General features: G+C 63.2%; 3 protein-coding genes and 1 non-coding gene across 4 annotated transcripts; 3 read left to right on the forward strand and 1 right to left on the reverse strand.

The window, feature by feature from the left end:
• Positions 1-364: 364 nt before the first annotated feature.
• Positions 365-4,506, forward strand: BESB_039730 (uncharacterized protein; the record flags this gene model as incomplete). Its single annotated transcript, XM_029362559.1, has 5 exons — positions 365-517; positions 685-1,128; positions 1,266-2,603; positions 2,999-3,643; positions 3,853-4,506. 5 exons carry the CDS (start codon positions 365-367, stop codon positions 4,504-4,506), a joined length of 3,234 nt encoding a protein of 1,077 aa, XP_029221524.1.
• Positions 2,780-2,861, reverse strand: BESB_041450. Its single transcript has one exon. It is a non-coding gene; the product is annotated as a tRNA-Ser (tRNA).
• A 5,959-nt stretch (positions 4,507-10,465) lies between the features above and the next one.
• BESB_039740 (AP2 domain transcription factor AP2XII-1) lies at positions 10,466-11,710 on the forward strand (the record flags this gene model as incomplete). Its single annotated transcript, XM_029362560.1, has 1 exon — positions 10,466-11,710. The coding sequence occupies one exon, from the start codon at positions 10,466-10,468 to the stop codon at positions 11,708-11,710; it is 1,245 nt and encodes a 414-aa protein (XP_029221525.1).
• A 38-nt stretch (positions 11,711-11,748) lies between these two features.
• BESB_039750 (uncharacterized protein) lies at positions 11,749-21,306 on the forward strand (the record flags this gene model as incomplete). The annotated part of the gene is made up of 9 exons (XM_029362561.1): positions 11,749-12,264; positions 12,555-12,763; positions 13,113-13,282; positions 13,561-15,393; positions 15,906-16,087; positions 16,401-16,954; positions 17,477-18,124; positions 18,530-19,432; positions 19,812-21,306. 9 exons carry the CDS (start codon positions 11,749-11,751, stop codon positions 21,304-21,306), a joined length of 6,510 nt encoding a protein of 2,169 aa, XP_029221526.1.
• Positions 21,307-22,406: the final 1,100 nt, after the last annotated feature.

Genomic DNA, 22,406 nt, shown 5'->3' on the forward strand with positions numbered 1-22,406 from the left:
TACCCTCTCCCGTATTCGCTTCCTCACTTCGACGTCTTCCGCCTCTTTTCTTTTTCCTATTCCTGAACGCCGTCGTCTCATGAGTCACACGCGTCGCGTGAACACCTTTTCCCGTGTACGCTAGTCTGCAGCCCGTTATTCGGCCCTGGGGCTCGCGAACGGCGCGTTTCTTATCTTCTCCGTGGGCGAATAGAGACGACTTCTTCGGTTTTTCTTCAATCCTTTGCGCCTTCCTGCTCTGCTCTCGTTGCCTCCGTCCTCGCAGAGGTCTCTGTGTGCCCGCGAGTTCCGCGGTTGGGCGCGGACTGTACGGACAGCCGCGGGCCAGCCTGACACGGCGCGTTTCTTTCCACTCCTCGCGGCGATGACTCCTGCGACCGAAGCCTCTCTCTCCGCGGTCGCGGGTCAGAGAGAAGCCGCTTCTTCCGCTGTTCAAGAAGGGCCCTCTTCAGATTTTTTGAGAGAGATCCCCGACCTTGCGCCTGGCTGCTACCGCCTTCTCAAGACTCTGGTTCGGGTGAGGACGCACTGCAGCGCTGGCGAGGCGCATGGAGGGTGCAGGCGTGTTTGGGTTGTGACTCCACTGCGCAGGCTAAGAGACGTGAACGCGCGTCGGGATTCCGATTTCGAAGTCGGCTTCTCAGTGTTCATCGCTCGCGTTCTGTGCCTGTCTGCTGTTCGCAGCGCTCAGTCGCAGAGCCGGAATGGCGCCAGCGCGTGGCGACCAGCCCCGCAGCGGTGTCGAGCCTGCTGGCCTGCGGCGCGTCGCTGCTTCGCGCCCTCGCAGTGGACCAGCAGCTGCGCCAGAGGCGGAGAAAGGCGGCGGCCTCCTCTCGCGCGCAGAGCGGCTCGGCGAAGCGCGAAGAGACGGAGGCGTGTGCGCAAGCAGCTTCCGCAGCGGGCGAGGCCGGCGGCGACGCGCCTGGCTGCTTGAATGTGGCCTCGGAGCCTCGCCAAGTGCTGGCGCCCGTCCCGAATTCGCCGCCTTGCGCCGCGCCGCTGGCGCTGCTGGCTGAGGTCTCGGTGCTGCTTCGCCTTCTGCGGAATCTGTGCGTCGAGGGGCGCACCGCGCAGGACGTCCTTCTGGCTCGGGGGGCCCCGGAGCTCTTCCTCTCCAGTTCGCACGTGGTACGTCCACTCGGCCTTTCGTGCTTTTTACTCACGAGGCAGACGACCGCGGAGGCAGTTGCTGGCAGCGAATACGCGGCTTTCAGACGCCGTTCCACAGGCTGGTTTTGTGTCTCGTGTGCGGATGCCCCCGGCAGCTCATAGAGGCGTTGAGCCACTCGGCGTCTTCCTGTCGATGCCCTTCTGCGGAGCAAGGCGCGGAGGAAGCTGCCTCGCCAGACTGCGCGGCGAGCGAGCAAGCGGCGCCAGGCGGGACGAGGAGTCTGTCTCCTACCGGCGAAGGAGCTGAGGCCCGGCAGCTGGCGCCCGCGACAGCACAGCGCGCCCGTGGAAGCCAGGAGGCGTGTGGGGTTTTGGAGCCGGACTGCGAGAAGGACGGGAGGGCGGTGACGGCCTCGCTGCTTCAATTTTTGAGCAATCTGTCGGTGAAGAACGACTGCGCCCGGCTGCGTGTTCAGCAAAGCGTCCTGTTCCTGCCACTGCTGCAGCTCGCACTCGCCGCCCCGTCTGTTGCACCTGCTTTCATGCTTCTCAACACGCTCTACCAGGGCGACGCCCAGGCAGCGGCCGGGACGGGGGCAAACGAGGCGCGCAGCGCTCGGCGGGGCGGGCGGATACCCGACGGGTGCCTGGAGACAGGCCCGCGGTGCCGCGGAGACTCGGGAGACGTGGAAGGGGTCTCCCGCGGGGCGGCGCGACTTGCGACGGTCGACTCGAAGCCGTTGTCCTCTGCCGGAGAGGGGGACTCGCGCTTTTTCGAGCTTCTGGCTGCCTTATACACCGTGGCGACAACCGAAGACGCAAGACATCTGGACGCGCGACAGCGTAGCAGCGGCCTCCCCGGGGAGCAGGCCTGCGCAGAGGCGAACGGCGCGCAGGCGCGTTCAGGGGATGGGAGGTCGCCCGCTGAAGCGCCCAGTGCGGCGGGAGCAAGCCTCAAAACGACTCGACTGGGGCACTCTTCAGCGGAGTCTGTGCATCTGGAATGGCCTAGTTTGTTTCTTCTGCAGTTGCTGCGCACGGAGTCAGACGGGAGTGTCTTTTTCCAGTTTTTGGAGAGCGTCCAGTCCGACTTTTCCGTAGACACGTTGGAACGCTTCGCGATTCTCCTGTTGGCGCCGCCCGCGCCCGCGCAGGATAAGGCCAGCTGGAAGGCGATTGAGAGGAGCTTAGAGCGTGAAGGCGCCCGCATGGCGTCGAGCGGCTCTGTCGCTGACGGATGTCTTTCTGAGGACTCCGCGCGGCATCCAGGGGAGAAAGAAGACGCGCATGACGAAATTCAGGCCTTCTGCGACCGACCGTGTCGAGCGGCGTACATCCAGCAGCTTGTGAGAAGCAAGCTATCCGGAGTCGGGCAAAGCGGACTGCTTCAGTTCCTCTTGGTTCTCTTTGAGGCGTTGTTGGACGATAGTGAAAAAGACCGATCGCAGCAGGATACGGCGCCCGCCTCGAGCCGTCCTGTGACGCTGAAAACGGTGAGCACCCCATACCGCGGGCGTCGAGCTCACGAGTGCTTTGTGTTGCACGCGTGCAAAAACTCCGCGAGGTTGCCCTCCTGGTCAGCGAAGAGACAGCCGCCGAGCGGGAAGGCACCAGGCCTCATCTACGGGGAGGTTCCAGGGTCGCACGGGCAAATACGCTCAGCGGCTAACGACAACGGCAGGATTCGAAGCTGCGCGGGCAGAACCCAATGGCTTAGCAGGCCATCGCCCTAACCACTCGGCCACGTTGCTTGTGGTGTCGGGGCGTCGCTCGTAGCGAATGACGAGGAGTCGAGACTGCGCGACTTTTTTTTTAGCTCTCCTGCGTGATGCGGTTGTTGAGCCTCATGTCTTCCGCGGTTTGTTTTCTCGCTATGCGGTGCTTGCAGAGACTCAGTGCTAGCCCGGCCTTCTACGCCTTCATGAACGGGCAGATTCGGCGAGCGCTTGCGGGTGTCGCGAAGCTAAGGAAGTGCCGCGGCTTCATCGAAGAGCAGTGGACGCAGGGCGACGCCGCGACGATAGCTCAGCTGGCGCATGCTGCCCTTCAGGGCAGTCGCCCCGAGGACGCATCTACGTTCTCTCAGTTCTTTTTTCGTTCGCTGCTTCGACTGATTGACGAAGGACAAGCGCTGGAGCCTGTGCCCTCTCCCGCCGTGCCTCAGCCGGCTGTAGCGCGCGACGACCACACGACCGGCAGCTCGATTCCGAACCGCGGCTTCGAGTCGTCGCCTTGCTCAGCGGTTTGTGCGGGCGTGGACGCGAGGGTGCGTCAGGGAGGAGACACGGCCGCGGCCAGCAGAGAGTCAGTGTCTTCTGGGAATCCGGTTGCCGTTCTGCAGTGCACCGAGGGGCTGAGTCCAGCAGGGCGAGGGGAGGCGAACTGGCAAGTAAATGGGACAGCGGCTGGGGGCCCGCCAGTCGACCTCCTGCTGTTTGCGTCAAAGGTAAGGGACTCGAGTCTCGCGCGGGGCTCTCAGGCCTGCGGGCGCTCGACGGCGACGGGCGTCGACAGCGGGGCTGAACTGGAGGAAGTAGGAAACCTTCCTCCGCATGTGTCTGCGCGGGTTGAGCGAGCCACCAAGGGGGGGACGGCGTCACGGTCGTCACGGGCTCGCGCTCGGCGAGAGACGCGTTCGTCAAGAACTCCCGCCTGCCAGAATGGGTGCGGGTGTCAGACACCTTTCTGTTGGTGGAGCACATCCTCCTGGATGTGTGTGCCGTTCGGGCGGAGGCGTTGCAGGCGCGGCAGAAAGGCGGGAGGGAGTCCCAAGTCCTCAAGTCCTGCGCATCGGCTTCGAACTCTCAGGGCACGCCCCCTACGGTACACGCGCAAGATGACGGCCGCGCGAACCCAGGTTCGAACCCCACGGAGGCTGTAGAACAGGAGACTGAGAAGGTCGTGGACGCGATTGTGTCGCTCCTGCGCCTTTGTCAACAACAGCGCATCCTGGCGCTCATGCGCTCGTCTGACACAGACGTGACGGGGGAGAGGCCAGCTGAGGCCTCGAAGCATTCATCGCGTGGACAGGCGCGGGCAGATCGCCAGGATGTTCGCCCAGACACACGCGGGTCCGAACACTCCGAGCCGCAGCAAGAGTCTGCTGCGTCGTTGCCGGGCGTGGGGACGGCGGAGGCCTCGGTGGACAAGGCCACGGTGATGGCGCGTGAAGGTGACGCCCAGATCTGGGGACTGCTTCAAAAAGGGATGAAAAGTGGGGTCCTCTTGCGCGCACTCGCGAATCTCCTCGCCGAGTCTCCACGTGCACAACACGCTGCGCTCGAGGCACAAGGTACACCCCACAGTCGCCTGAGCAGCATTGTATTTGAAGTGATCACTTCTGAGACAGGGTTATTTATTATCAGCTTGTCCTGGGGAGCGCTAGCAGCCAGATAAGTTACTCACGTGCTTGCGAACAGTGGGTGCGCAAGAACGTCCTGGCTCGATGTGTTTCGTGGAGCTAACAAGTGGAGAAAAACTCGTGCAATGATTGAGGTGTTTTCCTAGTCGGCTCCTGTGCGGCGTATATTGTGTGTGTTCCCGCACCTGCTGGCGGGGCAGGCTTAGCGCCATGCTCCCGAGGACGCAACTGCAATCTAGACGGTTGGCGTGCCCTGTGATAGACAAAACTTTGAGTTTCTGTGGGTTTCGTTTCGTATCGATCTTCCTGCGAAGAGCCATACGTGTGACGTTCTGTGCTGACCGCAGCCCTTCCGCTTCTGGCCAGTTTCGTCCACACCGGCGAGGAAGATCCGTTCGCGAGAGAGGCGTCAGTTTTTGTAAGGCGAAGCCTGAGGCTGCACGTAAAGCACTCCTGAATGTCTGTCGAAAGCAGCGGCCTCGCTTTACGGGGACGGCTGAGACAGAGTGAACTCACCTTGGGTAGCCGCCGTAGCGAAGACAACTTTTGTCTGCATGTCGCGAGTGGGTGAGCTTTGAGAAATGTGTCATGTGTATTCGAATGACCCCCGACATGCGCAGTGATGGCGGGCGCTCGATACCGCACGCTCAACATGTGGGCGTGCCGCTTGACGGCGAGTCGTGTGTGTCGTAAATTAGGCTCTGGGAAAGACAGCGATACTGGCGCAGGTGCGCAGTTAGCTGAACAGCAAGAATCAGGCATCCGCTCTCCGAGTGACGAAATATCGCACTCGCACAAGAGGGGCTACGTGGACGGATCATCGAGGGCGCAGGCAGCCATTCAGCGCTGGCAATGCGTCTCAGGGGAGAGTGGGACGCTGTGTGTATTTGCGGCCAGACTGTGTGAAGACATGTCCGTTGGTGTGACGCTATTTGCTTTCGGGTGTGGCTTGCTGTTGATGTTAGGCCCTTAGGATCCTCTCTGATGGTCGTCAGCAGAGAACGAGGCAGAGCGCTTGAACAGGCTTACTGCGGAATTGCGCGGCTCAGGAATGAGCACGGCTCCGCCGTACTCACTGCACCAGCAACTGCAGCGCATGGCGTACAAAGAGTGTGTACCGACGTCTTACCGTCGCGCAACGTGGGCGCGATGTTTTGCATTTAGCTTCTCTCCAAGTCTACGTCTGGCGTGATTTTGTGTTTCATCCGCGGACTCAATGACTCGTAAACTAAGGGTGCAACATGCCCCCCCCCCCCCCCTCTACCCCCGGGTCACAGTCTCCACCGGCCAGTTTCCGCGTCTTCAGATAATTGTTTCTATGTAGAAGGCGGAGTCAAGCAATGCTCTACGCTCCACTCTCGTGTTCGAGGCTTGCGACATATTCTAAGAGCTCAGCTAATGCATCACAGATGGGTACGGCACAGCCTTTGTTATGCGTGCCGCTCAAAGTAGTTCGCTCCACGAGTGTAGCTACGAAGAACTGGAGCCAGTAGTGTTCGTCCATAGCATGCCTGTTTCCAAACGTCACCGAACACGCTTCTGCCAAAAAAGACAACGTGTCAAGCGGAGCCAGTGCTTGAAGCGAAGATTCTGTGGCGGCCACCGGCTGTCTGGCAAAACAAGGAATACGGGGGTTTCTTTTTTTGAAACCTTAGCCGAGATTCAGGCAGCGCCACCACGTGAACCGAAGCGAGAGAATACTGGTTTGTCTTTGAGATGCCATTGTGGCAAGCGTGTGGAGGTCTTTGCCTGCCGTCGCCAGCAACTTGTCTGCTGTTGTTATGCATTCAGTGTCTAAATGGAGAATGTGAGAAATACCGATGCGGCTTGTTGTGGAGGCGAAGATATCCTTGTCGATGGCAGCTGTGCCTCGTGAGTTCGAATCTCAGCCGGCCGCAGCCGGATTGCCAGTATGCCTCAATGCAGTATCCGTGTTCAACGTGCTCGCTGCATCGTCAGCGTAAATGACTGCAACCCTTCTTGCACGGATGCGCTTCGGGAGTGATATATGGCAAGCAGATATGTGGTGCAACACAAGCCTAAGATTCAATAATTCTGCGGGAACATCATCAGCTTCCACGAACTGTTAACGGTAGCCGCGGAAGCAGAGTTGCCATAATAGCGTCACAATGAGGAATCCAATACAGCAGAAGGTGCATATTTTTAGCGAGCGCAGTTTCATTTCGGCTCGTTCCCGACAGCCAGCGGCCACCTCTACGTGATAGGTGCCTCTGGGATGGAATCTCACGTCATCCCAAGGTTGGACGTACTCTACGCATGGCGGGCAGTGACCGGAAGCGTTCTCCAAAAAGCAAGTCAGCAGATCAAGTCCGGAGGGCACGCTCCTCTTCCAGGTATCGCGGCAAGCGAGGCCGTGGGTCGCGTCGCTTGCCGTTCGAGAAGACCCACGCAGCAGAATGTGGAAGTTGCTTTTTCACTTCCGCCCAGCTGCCGGCTGCAGAAAGTGGCGCTGCAGCGCGTACAGCAGAAGCCGCCACTCCCTAGCTCACGTGAGAAAATTGCGTGGTGACCTGTGCAGCGGGCGCACCCAGTGGCGGCGACTAGCGGCGACTTCGGATAATCTGGGAGGGGACCTCCGGTTTTGGGCACACCGGCGGTCTTGCTGGCCGTGCCAGAGCATCCACTCCCGCAGTTCATCTTCTGTCGCCACGTTTGCTGCCCAATTGGGCCGTCGGGGACCGGCGTCGACTGGGCTTGGTTTGCCGTCGTCTCTCCTCAAAAACACACTCACCACGCCTGAAGCGCCTACGCACGCGGGAGCCTCTTGCGCACTCTCGCAGCGTTCGCTTTCCAGTCGAGAGAAAACGCGCCGATCGAGGCTTCCCGCGAGGAATTCGTACCGGCGGCGCGTCGCGCTCCAACTCTCTGCTCCGCGGCTGCTAGAACTGGATGCAACAAGATTGAGACGGGCTCCGGACAGCCCGCAGGATCGCCGCCACCGCGTTGGCGTGCTGCCCGGGATCAAGTGATACACCGGCCCTGATCGTCCGCCTCTCTCCTCTCCCGAGCGGCGGCGTGTCCACTCGTCGCGTCCGTTGTCGTAGGAGCAAGCGTGGTCTACCGTTCTCGTGTTGCTCCAGGCAGATGCGCCGAGTTCCAGTTTTTTCCGCTGCTCTGTGCGCCATATTTTCATTTCTGGCGCGAATTCCCCCGCTGGCCGCCAGATGCACATATTTTTGCGCGTACAGTGCGACCGTTTCCGACCCGGAATAAAGGTGTTTGCGAATTGAAGTCAAACAGGTTTCGTCCTCCTCTGCCGCCTCGTGGCAAACGTTGGCTGCTGGCGTGAGCCTCCCTGCCACTCCCTCTCTCCTCACCCGCGCGCGTCGCCAGACACGGTGACCTCGCCTGAGGCGGTCGCGACGGGCGCTCGCCTAGCAACCTGGAGAGTGGGGGGTATTGCGCGCTGTGTGACTCGTCGCCGGATACGCTGTCGACTTGCGGGATCAGTTTTGCTGGAGCCTGGCGACGAAAAGGGGAGCGTTTTCTGAAAGTTCGGTGTGTGTTGTGACCTGCGGAGTGGTTCGTTACACTTTATCTGGCACGGGCGCATTCGTACAGCTCGTTCGACGGGCCGCTGCAGCGTAAAACCCTGTGGTGAAGTTTCGCGGCGATATTATCTCGCTAAAACCCAAGGTGTGCGCAAAGAACGTCTTTTTTCTGGTTTCTGACAACTAAACCCCCAAAAGTCTCCTCTTCGGAGCTCTCGCAGGACGGAGGGATTTTTTGACCCAGGAAAGGGGCCCCGCGGTGGAGGAATTGCGATTGAGGGGAAACAACGGGTGGACGCGCTAGTACAGCAAAACAACACTGCGCGCGAGACACCCGGCACGGGTGCTGAAACACGGTTTGCCGGCGCGCTGGTTTCCCCGAAATTGGAGTCGATCCTGCAAGTAAGCCGCCCCAGCGGCGCGAGGTACTGTGCGTTGATGCTGGGAGAGCGTTTTGTTTGGTACACGAGAAAAGGCAGTCGTCGCAGCGCAGCGGACGTCCGGTTTCGGGTGTCCATTGCAATATCTAGACAGCGCCGCAGTCGTCCCGCTCGGTACACGCTTTTTGCCTCTGGCGTGTGTTTCGTAGCCCCGTGCTCCACGGGCGGCTCACCAGCGCGACACGACGGCGTCGCCGCGACCCCCTCTGCCACGGCAAAACTCACTGAGGCAAAGTGGAGAGAGGGAACCGCGAGCGCAGCAGCAGAGAATCACACCGGGTCGCTAGAGCAGGCAGCGTGAGTTTGACTGGGGCGGGGCGAAGAGAGGAGGGGCTATGTTAGTCTGTTGCCTCGCGAGAAACGGGTGGGCACCCCCTACCTTACCTCACTTCTCTCTCCTCGCCACCCCCCTTGAGCGCGCTCCCTCCCTCCCCTCTCTCTCTCGGTGTGCAATTTCGCTGCGTTTGCTTGCGTGTTTCCCTTCGACGAGGACGACAGGAAATCCGTCGCTCCCTCCTCTGGTTTCCATTCTCCCCCCGCGGGCGGCTCCGCACGCGGCAGGATTCGCGTTTCCCCTCCGTCCCGTTGGCGACCTTTCTCGCAGGTACGCGATGTCTCAGAGAAATAACCGTGTGTCAGTGCCGTGGGATCGTCCTCGGAGTGTATATGGCAGCGCATCTACGCATACGTCCCCAGAGCGCCGACTGCGGGATCGCCGCTTACGCCCGCGTAGCTGTGGCACCGCCGCGTGCCTGTCACCATTCCTGTCGCCCGTCCGCCGGCAGGGGAAGTCTTTGAAACTCCAGACCAACGCCCGCCAGGCACGTGTACCGGTGGACTGTGCACATCCGTCGACGAGGGGGTTTTCTTGAATTTCTCCGTAATTCTGCTGAGCAGCGACGTAAACTCACTGGGCGTCCTCTTCCCGCACTCTGTGGTAGTGTTGCGTTGGATTCTCCCTGGGGAAGAGTCTTTCGTCCGGTGGTGAGCAGGGACGACTTCTATGGCAGAGTGTTCCTTCTGCGATACACGCGCCGAGCCAGAAAATTCATGCCGTTGTTTCCGGGAGGGTCGCGCCCCAAGAACGTCCGCGCAAATGGCGTTGGGGGCAAACCTCTGTTTCGTGAAAAGAAACGCGCTGTTTTGCCAGATTCAGGCAGTTTCCTGCATATAGCGACGAGAAGACCGCTCCAGTTCTCATCAGCAGACAGACCCTCTTTTAAACTTTATGAGGTCTGTTGGGGCGTCGCTTCTGTCCTCCGTTCTAACGAAGCACCGCCTCGAAATTCAGAGTGACATTGTAGCAAAAAAAAAAGAGCTGTTCACCGTTTTCTCCACCCGTTTTCTCGCCGATGTCCTGTCGTGAACGTGACTACTGACTGCGCGACATGCTCATCTTACTTTTTCAGTGGGACAGCGTAGAGTGCGCTTGGGTAGCGGGTTTTTTTCCGTTCTTGCTCCCTCCGTCCGAATCTTTTCCGCGCTGAAAAGCTCTCATTCCGGGGCACTTGCCGCGTGGACATGAAAAATGTTTGATTTCCAGTGGGTGTGGTTGTTGCCAAACACCAATTAGCCCAGCGTTTGACGCCCGGAGAGGGAACTGCCTACGTCCACAGTAGAAGATGCGCCTGAGAGTGCTGTGTGTGTGCCTCAGGGTTTTTTCATTGCGTGGCCGTTTCCCCGTGTGATTTGGTGGAATACTCTTCGACGTGTAGCACGGTCACTACTCGGGTGCGGCCTCTTGGTGGTTCTCGAAGTTTAGGTCCACTCGCGTTCTGTATTGTGTAGCGCTTCGGCCTGGTTGTACGTGTCGAAACTCTCCCGAAGCACCTTCTCAGGTAGAAGCGGCGGGATTTTCGCGAGGCTCGCCTGCGTTTTCCGCGGCAGTCTCTCGGCGCAGGCCGAGGCCCCGTCGAACACGTGGGCGTCTGCATGTCCAGAGTCCGTGCGTGTCTGGCGCACCCGAGAAAGGGGGCGTTTCAGCTCCTGAATTGCTCCTGGCGCTCTCACGGTTGCGTGTCTGTTGATCAGCGGCCAGAAGCATGGACTCTGATAAAGATGCGAAAGAGGAGGGACGCGGGAGCGGCAGTGGCTCAGACGGCGACTCCGTGGCGCAGACCAAGCCAGCGGATGAACGAAACGGGCCTACCAGCGTCGAAGAGAGAGGAGAAGCTTCCCCTCGTCAAGCTGCGACGGCCTCCAGGAGGGGCTCGGGTGACGCTGCAGAGGCGAGTCGAGACTCGGACGGCGAAGCGGCGCAGGAACGGCGCAGCGTGTGCGCGACAAGCGAAGAGGATGCCTCCAGTGGACGCTGTGGCGACGCAGCTGGGGGGGCGGACTGGGGGCGGGGCGATGCTCCAGCGGTGCGAGTCAGCCAAAAGAGGCGTCTGCCGTCGGCCTCTCTTGATGAGGGCGCGGACGAGTCCGCTGGCACGACCAGCTCGTGCCGAGAGGAGAGTCTGGGAGACTCCGGCCCTCGAAAGAAATCTGCGCACGCGCCGTTGTCTGACGCCTACCCGCAGCCGCTCGAGCCGCATGCATCCAAAGAGCCGGCGCCGCTGGGCGCGCCCGGCGGAGCGGCGAGTGCCTCGAGTCAGTTCTCCGGGGCAGGTCGAGCGTCGCGGGGACCGGATAGAGAGTCTCTCAGTTCGTCGCCTGCAGACGGCGCGGGTGCTGACGCATACCACGCGCTCGCGTTCGCCGCTGCGCATGCGTCGTCGGCGTCGCAGATGGAGCAGAAGCGGTCGCAGCAGCTGCGGGGCCTGGAGAAGGCGTTTGACGCGTTCATGGCCAGCCACGACCTCGAAGAGGGGCGGCGACCGATCGCTGGCGCGGGCGCGCACTCCTCACACTCGGGGCCTCACCATCAGCTGGGAAGTGCGTACTCAGTTGAGCACGGGGGGGCGTCTTCTTCGTCTTCGGCGGACTATTCGCGGGCGGAGCTGGAAGAGCTGTGCCGGCAGAGCGGGATGGCGTCTCGCGACGTCAGCCGGCTGCTGGGGAGCGTGAGGAGCGTGTCTGGGAAGTCGCCGGATGAGTTTAGGAAGGCGGCGGCGTCGTGGGCGCGCCAGCAGCTCCCTGCGTCTGCGCTGGGGCCCGGGAACCTCGCCTCGGACGAGGGTCGGCTGTACCTGCAGCGCGCCGCGGCTCTCGACCAGCAGAAGAGACTGCGAGACCGCTGGGCGGCTGGGGAGGCGGCGCCGGGGGGGCGGTGGCTGCCGGAAGTCTCTCGCTGTTTGAGAGCGAGCAGCGGAAGCGCGACCGTCTCGCGGAGGGCGACGACTTAGCCCAGTCCCAGCGCGAGGCCTTCGGCCGAGATGCCTTCATGCAGTGGTGCAGGCGGCAGGGCGGGCACGAGTTGAGCGAAGAGTACTTGCGAGCGCGGCCTACATTCCGAGACGCCTCGTCTTCGCGCCACGCGAGCGGACAGTACGCCTCCCCCCCGCCCGTCTACGCGTTGCCCTCTGCGCGGTCTCCGTGGCTCGCGAAGGAGGGCGGTGCGGCGCCTGCAGGCGCGGGGGCCTCTTCGCTCAGCTCGCCAGGGGCGGGCTCCTGGCCGCTCAAGCCGCACGCGTACTCCTACGCAGACATCCAAGAGGCCATGGAGAGTCCCGTGGGCGTCCTGCGGATCTCGCCTCCGCAGCTGAAGCCGCCCGGCACCGGGGACGACGACGACGATCGGTCCAGCGCCACACTCCCCAAAGGCGCGGAAACGCTCTTCTGGTCGAGGGGACGCGGACTCTACTTCTTGCGGGAAACCGACAGAAACAAGGGAGAAGACCTCGAGGGCGAAGCTGGATTCTGGGTCGCCGCCAGTGAAGAGGAATACGGAGGATATGTGGTAAGGCCGCGGCGGCAAATCCCGCATACGCACATGCGGCTTGCAAGCAGGCCTCTCGTCTCACGTTTGGATGTATGTATGTATGCATATACGTATGTATATGTGTATGCTTATATTTACGTTTGTAAGTTTATATGTATATGTATCTTGCATATGTATATATATATATATATATAGGTATATATATACGTTCATACGGCAGCGTGTCCGCGAACACTTGGTCTGCGGGGAGTGAGCGTGCTTCTTTGGATTGGCGACTGCGATTTGTTGGTTTTTGCACAACTCTCCAGATCCACCGGAAGTTCAGCGTCGCGAAGTTTGGGTTCGAGCGGGCAAAGATGGTCGCGTTCCGCTGGTACAACGACCGCCACGAGTTTCGACGAGGACCGCTTGGACGCTCCAGAAACCGAGCCTCGCCTGAAGGCGCGGGCGCGGACAGGGATCTTCCTCCGCGAGAAGCTCCGTTGGGCTCTTCTTTTTTCAGGTGGGACTCGGGGCGGTACGTGCATGTGTGTGCCCCGTGGCGTGGGTTGGCGACCGCTTTTGAGCGTTCCCGGCCGGGGCGGCCGCTTCTCTCGGGGTAGTCCAGCGTCGTCCCTCTCTGCGCGGAACGCCGCGTCTCTTTTTTCTACGCAGCGCGCAGACGCGCTTTCCTGGACCGCTGTGCCGCCGCGGGGGCGGCACATCAGTGGAAGGCCGGTTCCTGGCGGGCGCCTTTGCATGCACACGCACGTGTTTCTCATCATCCTCCCTCCAGTCGCTCTCGCTTTTCCGCGCGGCGCGGTGCTTCCCCCTTCTCGTCGACGGCATTCGAATCCCAACGCAGGTGTCGCGTGCGCTCCCTTCAGATCCTCGCGTGTGGGTGGAGACGTCGGCGACAAGGCGGCAGTCGACGAGTCGAAGCCCGCGGGCGTCGAGAACCCGCGCCCCAAGGCCCGGCTGATGGACACCAGTTGCCCCGTGCCCGGCGTGCGCTACGACTCCCGCGATCGCGCGTGGCTGGCGACTTGGCACGATGGTAGGACCGCTGATTCCGACTTCCATGGAATGTGTCGATCAAGAATGTGTGTATCAAGTGGACGTGAAATGCCACCTGGGGGGAGGGGGGGGGGAGTAGTCTCACAGTTGCTCTCTGATCCGTGCGGCCGCGCCCTGGGTGCGGGGGGATATGCAGGTTGCGCACTCTCAGCGCTGTTGTGGTTTAGGGCTCGCCTTCTGTCTTCGACGTGCGAGGGGAGGCGCACAGAGTGGAGTCTGTGCCATCCATCTCGGAGCGCGCGTGGCGTGTTTTTGCAGGGATTCGGCAGTACAAGCGTTGCTTCAGCATCAAGAAATACGGGTTCGTGAAGGCCAAGGAGCTCGCGGTGCGCATGAAGATGAGTCTGAACGCCCAGATGGGGACTCCTGCTCCGCCGGGTTCTGCGGCTTCGCAGGCCTCTCCTGCGGGGCCGTTTCCTTCGGCGTTCCGCGCGCATTTTCTGCCGAGGGGCGCGCCGCCGTCGCGCCACGACTCGGCGCGCGGAGACACCGTGGCGGCGCCGGAGTGGCCGCGACCGCGGTCCGCGAGTGCTCTACCCGCGCCTTCGACTTTCGCCTCGCCGTCGGCGACGTCGGCGACGCAGGGCGCGCGCGACGACGACTGCGGGGGTTTTGGGCGCGACGAGGAGGGCGAGAGGCCCTCGGGGCGTCAGGGATCGCTCTCTGCGTGTTTCACGTCGCTCATCCGGAGCCTTGCGGGGGGGGATCGAGGCGAGGCGGCGGCTGCCGGCGGGACTCGCGGACCTTTCGCCGGCGTAGACCGACGAGACGAGAAGGAGCGGCGAGGCTGCGAGGGCGGCGGCAGACTGTCTTACCGCAGCGTCGTGGAGAATTTGCTGGCGAGCTTGTCGGAGGGCGGCGGCGGCTCGAGTCGCGGCCACCACCTCCTTCAAGGCGAGGACGGGGCGCTGGTGCGGAAGCAGCTGATCGAGTTGCAGAGTCAGCTGGTGCGGCAGCTGTGGCGGGGCGGCCCGCGCGGCGGAAACGGGGCCCGTTTGCCAGCGTCGCCACTCCTCGGCAGCCGCGACGACGAGCTCGCCGCGGCGGCGCTTGACCTTGCGGAGAGACGCCACGGCGAGCGCGACCTCGTCGCCGGCAGGGGCGGCGGCCTCGGAGAGAGAGAGAGACACCAGGGCGACCGCGGCGGCGGCCGCCGCAAGGGCGAGACCGCCCCCGACGCGGAGAGCGGCGTGAACAAGAACGGGCGAGGGTTTGCCTCCCGAGGGGGTGCAGCCGACGCGCTGCTCGCGGAGCTCTCCAGCCCCCGTGCCGCCGAGGAGGTTGAGAGTTTCCTGCGGTCCCTGTCGAGTCAGTCACGGGATTCGCTGCTGGACTCGCTGCGGCGCGGAGGCGCCGGCGAAGAACGCGAGCAGCGCCTCTCGGGGTGGACTGACGCCTGGAGAGCCTTCCTCGCGGCGCGGCGCAGCGGCGGCTCTTCTTCCGCCGCGGCAGAAGACCGCGAGGCGAAGGAGGCCGCGGCGGGGGGAGGGGGCTCGAAGCGCAGCTTTGCGGGCGCAGCGTTTGGCTGCGAAGACCGCAGGGAGCCGCGCGGCGACGCGGTTTCACCCATTCTCGCGCCCTTCGGTCTCGACGAGCGCAACGGGGCGGAGGAACTGCGGGCAGCCGCTGCGCAGCGGCGTGAGCAGCGCCTCCTCGCGGACGGCGTGGAGAAGGAGACCGCGGGCGGCGAGGAGTGGCTCCCTCGCAGAGCCAAGGAGGAGTCGTTCTGGGGCGGCGCGGCGGGGCTGGGCAGCAGCGAGCAGAAAGGGGGCGGCGACGGCCTGGAGGCCGTCTCCCAGTCGGCGAATGCCTCGGGGGGCGGTCTGGGGTCTCTCACGCCCTCGAGGCCAGCGTCGACGGGCGGTGAAGAGAAGGCGGCGGGCCCCCAGGACGACGCTCGAGGAGTCCGGCGATTCGCCGGCGACGAGGCTCTCGATAGAGACGACGATATGGGCGCCGACGCCTACGCGTCCTTCACGCAACTCACCAAGCGGGAGTGGGAACTCCTCGACTACCTGGACACCCTCGACTTCGAAACTGCCGACCTCGACGCCGTCATGCCGCTCATCAACCAAGTCCCGAAAGTCCGAGGTACGCCGCACGTCGCAGGAGATAACTAGCCGCACTGCGCACGGGGAAACCAACGGAGCCGCCGTCGCTGACTGGCGCAATCGGCCTCATCTGCGTGAGTTTGTATACATACGCATGTATGTATGTATGCGTATATGGTATGGATGGAGGTTGTTGTGGGTCTTCGGGTACCCCGTGTCGAAGGAGAGCCGGGACTGCTTCGCGAGAGCCGCACTCTGTTGCGCCGTCGGGAGTGTGCAAGGCGTCGCGTCCGCTGCTGCGATACACGCACATATTGCTCTCGCTTTCGAGGTGTCCGGAAGCTTGCGTCGCATGCAGATCTCCGTATTTGGATATATATGCCTTGTCTGGGCGCCTCTGTGGTGCGCGGGGGGTGTCGTCGTGTGTGGCGTCTCACGCCCGCTCAGTTCGTCGCGGCGGAGTCTCCGCGCGCGTCGGTGCACTCCGCCTGGCATCTGTGTGGCTGCGGAAGGGCTTCACGCAGCTCCGTCTGAGTCTGCCTTTCTCCGCAGGTGTTTGCTTCGATCGAAAGGGGCTCTACTGGATCAGTCAGTGGCATTCGCAGCAGAAGAAACACCGCGAGTGGTTTGGCGTCAAGCGCCTCGGATTTCGCAAGGCCTGGGCGCTCGCCGTGTGCGTTCGCCGCGACGCGGAGAAAGTCGAAGACGAGCCGATCGACTACCCGCGAATTCCGGTGAGTGCCCGCCATCAACCATTGAAAAGAAAGTTCGTCGCTGGCGTATCTTTGTTCTGCTCGCTCGCGTTGAGTCTGACTGGTGGGGTTTCTTCTCTCGACCTTGAGGCGGCGTCGCGGGTCGCTGTGTGCCTGTGCGTTGGCGCATGTATGCGTCGAGGCCTCGCCCCTGTGGAGGCGGGACGAGAGTGCGCTGGTGTGTGTACTGTATGGACGTGTATGGGGCTGGTGTGTGGCGCACGGGCGGGGGGTTGCTTGCGATTTCGTTTTTGCAATATTTCTTGTCCCTGTGCGTTTGCTTGCGCCGCTGCAGGACTACGAGGAAGTACTGGGCGTGACCTACGCGCGCGGGCCCTCGGGGCGCTACTGGGTGGCGCACTTTGCGAAGACGCTGCCTGCCGCGTCGCCGTACTACCTGGGGAGCGTCGGGCGGAAGCTTTTTCCGGTCTCGGAGTCGAGTTTCGAAGAGGCCCGGCGGCAGGCTGCGCGGCTGGTCGCGCAGGCGCCGCTGCCGCGCGCGTTCTTCCTCGATCCTGACCGCCGTACGACCTCGGCCTTCGAGTCCTCGCGCGCGGGCGAATGCGCGCTCCCGACGACAGCCGCCGACCGGCAGTTCGTGTCGCGGAAGCGCCTCTTCAACGTCTTCACGTGGCTCAACGGCGGCGCCTCGTGGACGAACGTCCGCCGGTGGGCGCACGCCAAGCGCATGCAACTCGCCGAAGAAGACTGGCCGGTTCAGTTCCCCCACAGCGGCAAGCTGACCGCAGACGCCTGCGGAGAAGGCGAGCGCGGCGACGCGGACGCGAGGAGCTTTGCGGGTGACGAAGGCGTCAAAAAGGAACACGGCTCATCGGCGCGCCCGGACTGGTGAGGTCGAAAAACCCCGCGCAGCCCGGAGGCGCGCTGGAGAGTGGACCGTGTGACCCGCGGCGTTGACGGAGTTACTGATAGAAGCAGACTGCTGCGGCAGGAACGCAGAAGGGACCGATCAAAACTCCCAGAGAAGAGGAGAGGAAGGCGACGGAAGGGAACACGGCGATTCGGTTGACCGAGCTGTGGAGTCTTCTGTGTAGAAGAGTCAGTGCGTTTTCCCATCTCTCACGTCTAGAACGTCATCGTCGTTTGCTGGTTTCCCGCGACGAGGCGTATCCCGTACCTGGACCGACAAACATATCTGGGATAGATGGTGCACAGGCACTCAGCTAGTGATAAAGAGAAACTGACCAGTCCAAACCATACGCGCGCAGTGTGCAGGCGTGCATCGCCGAGCGTCTTCTTTTCACCCACGCGTGGACTCGTGTCTCCCCGCGCGTCGTGGGCTTGTGTGTCTTTGGCTCCGTCGAGTCGCCCTGAGTTCGCGTGCCTCGCTGTCGGCTGGCGTGTCCGCAGGTTGTTCGCCCCGGGCGCGATCGGCGCGGAGAATTTCTCGCCGTCTTCGGTGAGCGTCCCCAGCGGCGCGGTGGCCTCCGCGTCGAGTGTGACGCCGGCAGGCTCGCAGAAGCCGTTGCCGCTGTGTCACCCCGAGGAGACTTCGCAGTCGACGAATCGCGAAGCGACTGAGGAGGGCGAGACGGTGAGTCCGGCTGAGAGTGTGCGTGGCGACGCGCGAGGATTGGACGAGGATCTGGGCGCTGGCGGCGCGGCTGGCAGCCGAGAAGGCACCGCGAAGGCCCGCGAGAAAGACGAAGGCGGAGGGGCGCTGCGTTCGGACAGGGAGGGAGGCGGTGTCGGCGCGGCAGGCGCGGCTCCGCTGGCGGGCGCGCGCGCAGGCTGCGAGGAAGAGGGGGCGGAAGAGCCGCTGTCGCCGATCGACATCGACTCGATCGTCGCGGACGCCTACGAGAGCTTTTCGGACGAGGACGCCGCCGAGGCAGACGGGCTCGGCGGAGCAGGCAAGCAGAGCAGACGCATTCGACTCCCCAAAATTGGTGGCGTCTACTACAAGCGCGACGGCAACTACAAGGCGTGGGCTGCCAGCTGGCACATACAGGGCAAGCGAACCCGCAGATACTTCACCGTAAAGAAACACGGATTCATGTAAGCCTCCGCACCCAGCTCCCACAACAGAGAGGCGGCAGCGATAGATATAGAGGTACATAGCAGAAGATACATATAGAGGTAGGCACAGACAGAGAGCCGATGTGGAGCGGAAGAAACTAGGAGGCCAGGGGAACGTCTCCGGCCTGGGGATGACGGGAGCCGTCCTCCTCGAGTGTCGCGCATCCATCTCAAGTCGCTCTGCGACACAGCACACGCATAGCCGCACATCCACATGTTGACACTTGAGCAGAGGCGTCGGCGCATTTGCTGCGCGTTTCGTCGCGGTGGGGTCTGCGCCGGAGAAGAGGGAGCAGGGTTGAGCGACGCGCGCGAGATCTTGAGCTGCTTGCCCATGGCCGGCGCGTTGTGTCGCGTGTCTCGCGTGAGTGGTGCGTTTCGCAGGAACGCGTACCTGAAGGCCGTGCGCGCGCGTCGCGAGGCCGAGCGGCACGAGGGCATCAGCGTGAAGCATCGCCACCACGCGTTGGTGGCTGGCGGCGGAGGCCAGGCAGCAGGCACCGCGTCGGGTGGCGCGGCGGCGCTGCCGGGAGACGACGACGCGCGGGGGGGGTTGCTCCGGTCGGCCTCGCTCGCGTCGTCGGCGGCCGGCTTCCCGCACGCCATTGCGCGGTTGCTGCGAGACCGCGTGCAAGCGAACTTTTGGGGTCCGACGCCCAAAGGCGACGAGGACGCCGCCGACCGCCCCGGGGGGCACGGTGAGAAGGCGTGGCTGGGCGCCGCGGCGAACGGCTCCCCTCGCGGCGCCGAGGCGTACGCGCCCTCCGCGGTGAGGCGCGACGGAGGGGCCGCCGCGGATGCGGGGGTCCCGCATGCAGAGAAGTCTGGGCGGGGAGGCGACAGTGCGCGCGAGGCGGGCTTGCCTCCGCGTCGCGCAGGCGAAGAAGAGGCGCCGGGAGACGGCGAGGAGGACGGCCGCGGCGCGGCGGCGTTGCGGGTCGGAGGAAATCTCCGCGGCGAGGCGCTGCTGCACTCCACTGCGCAGGTGTCTGTCCACCTCACCCCGCTGGAGCGCGTCGCGAAGGCTATCGACATCGACCTCGAGGAGCTGACCGACCGCATCTGTCGGGCTGCGCGCGGGCGAGACGACGGCGAAGAGGATGCCCTTTTCCGCAGCAGCAGTCGCGGCGTTGACGAAGACGAGGAAGACGAGCGAGCGTCTCACGACGACGCTCTCGCGCGACGACTCGATGAGAAGGCTGCATCCGCACACTCGGGGGTCTCCAAAAGCCTCGAATTCGCCATGGCCAGAGAAACCCTGGACGTCCTGCTCTCAGACCTGTACAGGTAGGAACCGGTCGACTGCCGCGCGCGTGACTCCTGGCGAGTTCTGTGTTGAAAGGCAAGCGCGGAAAAGCGCACCGCTTGGCTTCTCACGGTTGAAACGGACTTCTTTCGCGGCGCTTGTCACGTATCAGGGGTATTTGCGCGCGCGGGTGGTGCCCGTTTTTCCCTTTGCGCTGCGTGCGCCAGTCTCTGCGGTTTCTGTCGTGGAGACATGCTGCCTGTCCGAAACACGCCTGTGGCCGCATGCATGAACCTATATGTGTATATGTATGTATATGTCTATTTGTGTATATAGTGGATCGCAGGGTGTTGAGGGAATCTTGCATTTATGGGTTGCGTTCTCATGGGCTCTGGGCTCTTTTGTGTGTGTCGTTTGCAGCGTGGTGTCAAAGCTGAGTGGAGCGGGGCGGTGGGTGGCGCTTGCGTCGCCCGCCAGCGCGTCTTCGGGGGAGCCGCTCACGGGGTCGTGGCTGGGTGAGGCGGGTGAGCAAAGCTCGAAGCGCGGCCGAGCAGAGGCCGACCTCGGCGGCGTCCGCGAGCGCGAGTCGGAGAGTGTGTCTCTGTGTGGAGAGGAGGTCGGCCCCTCGTCGACTTCGGAGCTCCACGTGATTCTGCAGCTGGTAGTCATCAAGCACTACCTGTCGAGCGTCCGCGTGGCGACCAAGGGCGAGCAGATCGCGCCGCTGCTCGCGCTGTTTGAGCCTTGCATCAAGCAGGGCTTGCTGCCACACCAGTGCTGCGTCTCGCGACTGCGTTGGCTGGTCTGCCAGCTCTGTCGGGCGTCGATTCCGTGGCTGGACGAGAGGAACGTGCTTACCGATGCCCTCCTCTACCGCCGCCTGGAGGAGCTCGCCGCCGAGGACGGCGACAGCGGCGGAGACGACGCAGACCTCGACGACGGCGCGCCTGCGCCCGCAGGCCTCATCACGTTTTCCTCTGGCTTCGGCGACGGCGCTGGAGGCTCGAGAGGAGGTGGGGAGGCGCGCGTGGGTGACGCCCTTGCGCGGAAGTCGCGGCAAGCGGCGCTCGCGCTCAGCTTCCGCACAGACTCCGAGGAGGAAGCGAGCCCAGGCGAGGCGGACGACACCTGCCTGGCTGCGCTGATCGAAGGCGGGCTGACGAAAGACGCGGAACCGAATGGAGGCGAGACGCGCCGCGACGCCGAGAAATCCGACGGCGTCTGCAGCGGTCTGCAGTGCGAAACGGGTGAGCCCCAGGGAGGTTTAAGCGAGAACGACGGCAGCGAGGTGCTGAGGTGCGCGCGTCAAAAGCTGGGCAGCGCGGCTCCCGCCGAGGACGCCTCCGGGTCCACGCAGAGCGCGAAGCCAGCAGGCAGAGGCAGAGTGCAGTGCGAAGAGGGGAAGGAGCAAGCGTGCTGTCTGCTGCTTTCCGCGTCGACAGCGCCGTCCAGTGCCGAGACCGCGGGGAAACTCAAGAACGCAACTCCCAGAGAGCGATCCACAGAGCCCAAAGGCCGCGCGGACGACGCGCTGGCGCCCGGCTCGCCGCGGCAGCTCGCAGAGGAGGGCGCAGAGGAGTCTACTCACGGAGCCGAAGCGCGAGACCGCGCCAGTGTAGCCTTCGCGGATGAGGTGAAGGCGGCAGGGCCGGTGCGGGCACCCGGCGACAGCGCGGAAGGCGAGATGAAGGAAGGCGCGGCGCAGAGATGCGTCGCGGCTGCTTTGTCACCTGCGTCCTCGAGTCGCGGCGCCAACGGAGACATCTGTGCGGCGGCAGGCCTGGGCGCGTGCGAGCCTGGAGAAGAGGCTGGGGTGTCCAGCAGTCTCCTCGCGTCGCGCTGCGGAACGCCGGCGCCCGTCTCGGCTGCGACGCCCTCGGGTCGGTCGACGGTTTCGAGCGACGTGCCGGCCTAGGAGGAGGGGCTGTAAGGGGCGGAGGGGAGCTGGCGCTTGGAGGGAGTGCGTCTCGCAAGATCATACCTATCGTCTTTCTCTCTGCTCTACTCGCTTCTGGCGGCGCGCCTGCGTGTCGGCGTGTGCGCCGCCGGGTGCCCGGCGTCTGGCACTCGCGTACGTGTAAGGTTGTGCATGCGTTAGCTGCTTCACGTATGTTTATATATGTGAGTAGATACATGGTTTTGTGTGGCGTGAATAGGAGGCTGGGGGGGGTTGCATCTTAGGGAGAGTAGTGGGAGGGGAAAAACCGTGTCCAGTTGTACGAGAGGCGGACGCTGATCGCAGAGTGTGCGCCGCGAGTGGAGCGGCGGCAGTGCGCGCGTATTTGTGGCATGTGCAGAGGAGGCGAGATGTCGCCAGTGCTGGTCGGCTGCAAAGCGGGTCTGGTGTCTCCCTGCTGCGTATGAGGGCGGCTGTGCGTGGCAGACGCGATGGAATTCCGTTTTCTTTCGGGAGCTGCGTCTTGCCGCGCCAGGCCGCTCTCTCCTTGTAGGGGGGGGGGGGCGGGGGCCTGCGGTCCGCACAGCATTCTTTGCTTGTTTTCTACATAGGGAGAGCGTGACGCGAGTCGGGCTGCAGTCGTCGAGACACTCGCGTCGCACGCGCATCTATGTATGTATATATTGTTTGCTTGGTCTTTTCGCCTTATATGAGGGTCCACTCTGGAGCACTCCAGGAATTTGCAGTTTGCTTCCTTCCTGAGAGCTGCTCTTGTCGACTTTTATTCTCTCGAGCGAGCACGCCCCGCGGACGCCTGGAAGGAGCGGATTGCGGAGGATGATGCATGCGGACTCTCGCAGCGTTTACTCGCTTCGGCTCCTCTGTGCGGGGGGACGAAGCACGGAGACGCCTAGGACGAGGCCGAAGACGTCGAGCGGCGCGCAGCTGCAGAGTGGAGGAGGGAGAGGATGAACAGAGGGACGCGTGTCAAGCACTCACAGCGTAGAGAGAGGGCATGGTTCATCTCCATTTTGTTTTGTTTCGACCGTCTAGGAGATGAGGGAAGCGAGCTGGGGCCCCGTTATACAGTGCGGAGCTCCGGTCGGCTCTAGGGGTAG

Source organism: Besnoitia besnoiti, chromosome II (genome assembly GCF_002563875.1).
Source record: "Besnoitia besnoiti strain Bb-Ger1 chromosome II, whole genome shotgun sequence".
NCBI classification, from domain to species: domain Eukaryota; phylum Apicomplexa; class Conoidasida; order Eucoccidiorida; family Sarcocystidae; genus Besnoitia; species Besnoitia besnoiti.